Source organism: Vicia villosa, linkage group LG6 (assembly GCF_029867415.1).
Source record: "Vicia villosa cultivar HV-30 ecotype Madison, WI linkage group LG6, Vvil1.0, whole genome shotgun sequence".
NCBI classification, from domain to species: Eukaryota; Viridiplantae; Streptophyta; class Magnoliopsida; order Fabales; family Fabaceae; genus Vicia; species Vicia villosa.
In genome coordinates, this window is record NC_081185.1 from 73,745,180 (window position 1) to 73,749,320 (window position 4,141).

Consider the following 4,141-nt stretch of genomic DNA (forward strand, 5'->3'; position numbering starts at 1 on the left):
ATGTTCAATAAATTGTGCTTTTTTTTGCTCAATATCTGATTGTCTTTCTTTCTTCCTTGGAGCTTTGAATTTCACGATCTTATTCAAGGTATTATCTTAATCCTTTTTAATCTTTAATTTTCATTACAGATTTCACAATCAATTAGATTTTTGGTGCTTAGATGCCTTTTAGTGTGTTTATGTAGTTTTTGTGGTTGAAATACTTTATGAATAAACAACCTTTGAAGTTTGATCTGCAATATATAAGTGATTCCCATTTTTCTCAGCTATAGTTGAAATGATAGCTACATCTTAGTACTATAATGTTTGATTTATGGTATAATATCTGTTATGTTATTTTTGGTTTTGACTATTTATCTGTAAAAAATAATCAATCATGATGACTCTGTTATATAAAATACAATGTATCATGATATAGTATAAGACTTTTAATTGATATGGATTAGAATCTTTTATGTGTTCCCTTTGTTTAGCTTTTAAGCAATTAGAACAAATTCTTAAATTTTGTCAAAAACATGTATTTATAACAGACACTTGAGTTTTACTAAAAAAATTATTTTTGACTTCCTATATAAATTAGGAAACAACTTTTATTAGTATATCCAAAAATTCAAGAAAATTATTCTTAATAGAAACAAACAATATGCACCAAATATTTTTATGTCTGTCATAATTGTTATTAGTACGTTAATTAATTCAATTCTGTTTTCAGATATTTTCTCATTTTTTGTATCATGAAACAATTGATGGAAGTGCGTAAAAGAAAAAAAAGAATCATATCAATGTTTATCATTTATATGGAGATGTTGAATTACTTTATGTTGATGACAATTGTGTTATGTTACCTTGCTTTAAGTAAACGCTCAAAAAAGCGAAAAAGGTCATGGGATTGTTACGAAAGAAGTTTAATTAGAGAAGTTCATTTTTGTAGAATTATTTACACGAGTGATGTAGCATGTATTGAGAATACAAGGATGGATAGGGCTTCTTTTCATAAATTATGTGACATATTGAAAGCTACCGGTGGACTACTTCCTACTCGACATATGTGTGTTGAGGAGTTGGTGGCTATGTTTTTACACATTTTGGCACATCACGTTAAGAATAGAATGATTAGAAGAAAATTTGTGAGGTCCGGTGAAACAATAAGTAGGTATTTTATAAATGTACTATTGGCAGTTTTGAGGTGTCACAAAGAATTGTTAAAACAACCTCAACCAATTTTGGAGAGCATCACAGATGAAAGATGGAAATATTTTAAGAATTGTTTAGGTGCTCTTGATGGAACTTACATCAAGGTGAATGTGCCTGAAGCAGACAAAAGTAGATACAAAACAAGGAAGGGTGAAATAGCTACAAATGTGTTAGGTGTATGTTCACCTGACTTACAATTCATATGTGTTTTACTTGGTTGGGATGGATCAGCTGCTGACTCAAGAGTCCTTAGAGATGCTATTTCTCGACCAAATGGTTTAAAGGTTCCTCAAGGTATAATAGTATAAATTAGTATAAAAAACACATACGCATAATTTATGTATATTAAATCTATTTTTATTTATGATAGGTTTTTATTATTTATGTGATGCTGGTTATATGAATGGAGAAGGATTTCTTACTCCTTATAGAGGACAACGGTATCACCTTAGTGAATGGAAGAATGGTTTACAACCATCTACCGCTAAAGAATTTTTCAACATGAAACACTCTTCTGCTAGAAATGTAATAGAAAGATGTTTTGGACTCTTGAAAGGACGTTGGGCTATATTGAGAGAGAAATCATTCTATCCTTTAAAGACACAAGGAAGAATAATAACTGCTTGTTGTCTTCTACATAATCATATTCGTAAAGAAATGGTTTTGGATCCTTTAGAACGAAATTCCACATATGATGAGTTCTCTAATGAAATCATGGTTGGTGACATGATAACAACAGTGGAGCCAAGTACTCAATGAAGTCAATGGAGAGATAATTTTTCATTGGATATATTTAATAGGTGGAGAGGTGGAAATCAATGAAAACTTTAACGTTTGTTATTTGAAATTTCTATTTAGGTGTAATCTTTATTTTGAATGTACTGCTGACTTTTATTTTAAATTTTCATCAATCAAATTTATTTCTCTTTATGAGTTTTTTTATGTAAATCATGTATTTGTGATATGATTGAATTTATTTATATGTTTACATCAATTTTGACATGCACACTTGTTGAGTTGTTGAATAGATGGACGGGTCCTTTGAAAATCAAAATGTAAAAAGCACGAAACGACAATGGACTCCTGAAGAAGATGCATTATTAGTGCAAGGATTGTTGAAATTGGTGGATGATGGTTGGAAGGCTGATGCGGGCTCATTCAAACCCGGGTATACTAAAGTATTGGAGAAATATATTCACGACAAGTTTCCAAATTGCACAATAAAAGCTAATCCGCATATTGAATCAAGAGTGAAACGTCTTAAAACAAAATATTCTGCAATTAGAGGCATGTTGAGTCCAAGTGCTAATGGCTTCGGATGGGATGATACTCGAAAGATGATTGTAGTAGAGAAGGAGATTTATAGTCAATGGTGTAAGGTAATACATGCCATACTATTTTGACTTTTATCAGTTTATAATATATACAGTTTGTATTAAATTTATATTTCTAAACACTTTTTACTTCAATGCAGTCTCACCCAACTGCAATTGGTTTGTATGGAAAACCATTTCCACACTTTAATGCCTTGGATATTGCATTTGGAAAAGATAATAAAATTTCTTCACCCACCTCCTAACCTTCTTGCTCACCCCTGGTGAATTTACAACACTACCCCTTGTTTCGGAAGTTCATTTCCGAAAAGGTACTTTTTTTTGAAAAAAAGGTGTTTTCGGAAATGTATCTCCGAAAACGTGTTTTTTTTTAATATAAAATATTGATTTCGGAGATGCATCTCCGAAATAAAGTTACATTTTTAGAAAATGTGGTGTTTCGGAAGTTCATCTCCGAACGCACCCCCCTTGGAGAAATTCGGAAATGAACTTCCGAATTTATGTCTGGACAGAAGAAAAATGGAAAACAACAACGATTCGCTTTATTTAATGAGCGGAAGATTACAACGATAATATTACTGAAAATTAAAGTTACATATTGTTCAACACGGGTAGGTGGGGATGAGTCAACATTTTGATTACGTCGTCCGCCGATCTTTGAAGTTTCGCGTCCAACTCGATCGGGCCTTTCGAAGAAAATCGGTCGAACGTTGTCCACAAAACCGCTAAATCTTCGTCGTTCTTGATCTCAAAAGGTGTGAACTTAATGCCTCCCTCGTCGTTAAGCGATGGCGAGCGGTACTCGAGCTTGACAACCTTTCGATTCTCGGGATAACGCAAAAGCGCGTTGAGCGACGGTATCAACTCCGCAAACGGCGTGTCGCGCGAGAAGCGAAATTGGAACGGCATCGGGTAGCCGGTTTCAAAGTAGACGAATGCTAGGTGGGGGTAGGTTTGTGTCATTTGTGTTTTGTGGTGTGAAGAGGATGAGGAAGAGTGTGTGGTATTTATAGACTTATTGGAGCATTGATGGCCCAACAAACCTTATCCTGCCTCAGGGGACATTTCGGAAATGAACTTCCGAAAATAGGAGGCAGACAAGCATATTTCGGAAGTTCATTTCCGATTATGCAGAAACAGACATAAACTTTGCATTTTGTTGATTGCTTAGTGTGTTGTGTAAATTGAACAAAGATGACATAAAACATACTTATATTATATATGTATTGAATCGGTCCGATTTTACATGATAAACAACAATACATACAAAAAATGATCGTTACAAACAAAAACGATCCGGAACGAACTAAAATTCACCGAACCAATCGGTGGATCCTAAGTCCAAAATAGGCACGTCCTTCGACCGCTCTCTATTTTGCTTGCGCTCTTGGCTCATCATTTCTTCAAACTCCGCCATTCTTGAAACGAAAGGATCCGGCCAAGTCTCCGCCTCATTTGAACGATGTGCGGTCCATTGACAACAAGTAGCCGGTATAGGACACCCCGGTTTCAAAAACACTTGGACGAAGTGCCGCGATCGTAGATACCCGATGCATATGATCCGGCCCGACGAGTCTAATGGCGGTCGACTATGAAGTGGAAAGAAAGTCTCA

At 34.5% G+C, this 4,141-nt stretch overlaps 2 protein-coding genes across 2 annotated transcripts; both read left to right on the forward strand.

Annotated features, from left to right (window-relative positions):
* Positions 1 to 1,070: 1,070 nt before the first annotated feature.
* On the forward strand, positions 1,071 to 1,953 carry LOC131613870 (protein ALP1-like). Its single transcript, XM_058885509.1, has 2 exons — positions 1,071 to 1,488; positions 1,565 to 1,953. The coding sequence occupies exons 1-2, from the start codon at positions 1,071 to 1,073 to the stop codon at positions 1,951 to 1,953; spliced, it is 807 nt and encodes a 268-aa protein (XP_058741492.1).
* A 269-nt stretch (positions 1,954 to 2,222) lies between these two features.
* On the forward strand, positions 2,223 to 2,773 carry LOC131613871 (uncharacterized). Its single transcript, XM_058885510.1, has 2 exons — positions 2,223 to 2,573; positions 2,669 to 2,773. The coding sequence occupies exons 1-2, from the start codon at positions 2,223 to 2,225 to the stop codon at positions 2,771 to 2,773; spliced, it is 456 nt and encodes a 151-aa protein (XP_058741493.1).
* Positions 2,774 to 4,141: the final 1,368 nt, after the last annotated feature.

Excerpts from the sequence above, each read along its gene's own strand:
- LOC131613871 (XM_058885510.1), top strand. The coding sequence starts at position 2,223 with ATGGACGGGTCCTTTGAAAATCAAAATGTAAAAAGCACGAAACGACAA. Across the intron at positions 2,574-2,668 it reads TTTATAGTCAATGGTGTAAG|TCTCACCCAACTGCAATTGG; the intron begins GTAATACATGCC and ends ACTTCAATGCAG.
- LOC131613870 (XM_058885509.1), top strand. The coding sequence starts at position 1,071 with ATGTTTTTACACATTTTGGCACATCACGTTAAGAATAGAATGATTAGA. Across the intron at positions 1,489-1,564 it reads TGGTTTAAAGGTTCCTCAAG|GTTTTTATTATTTATGTGAT; the intron begins GTATAATAGTAT and ends TATTTATGATAG.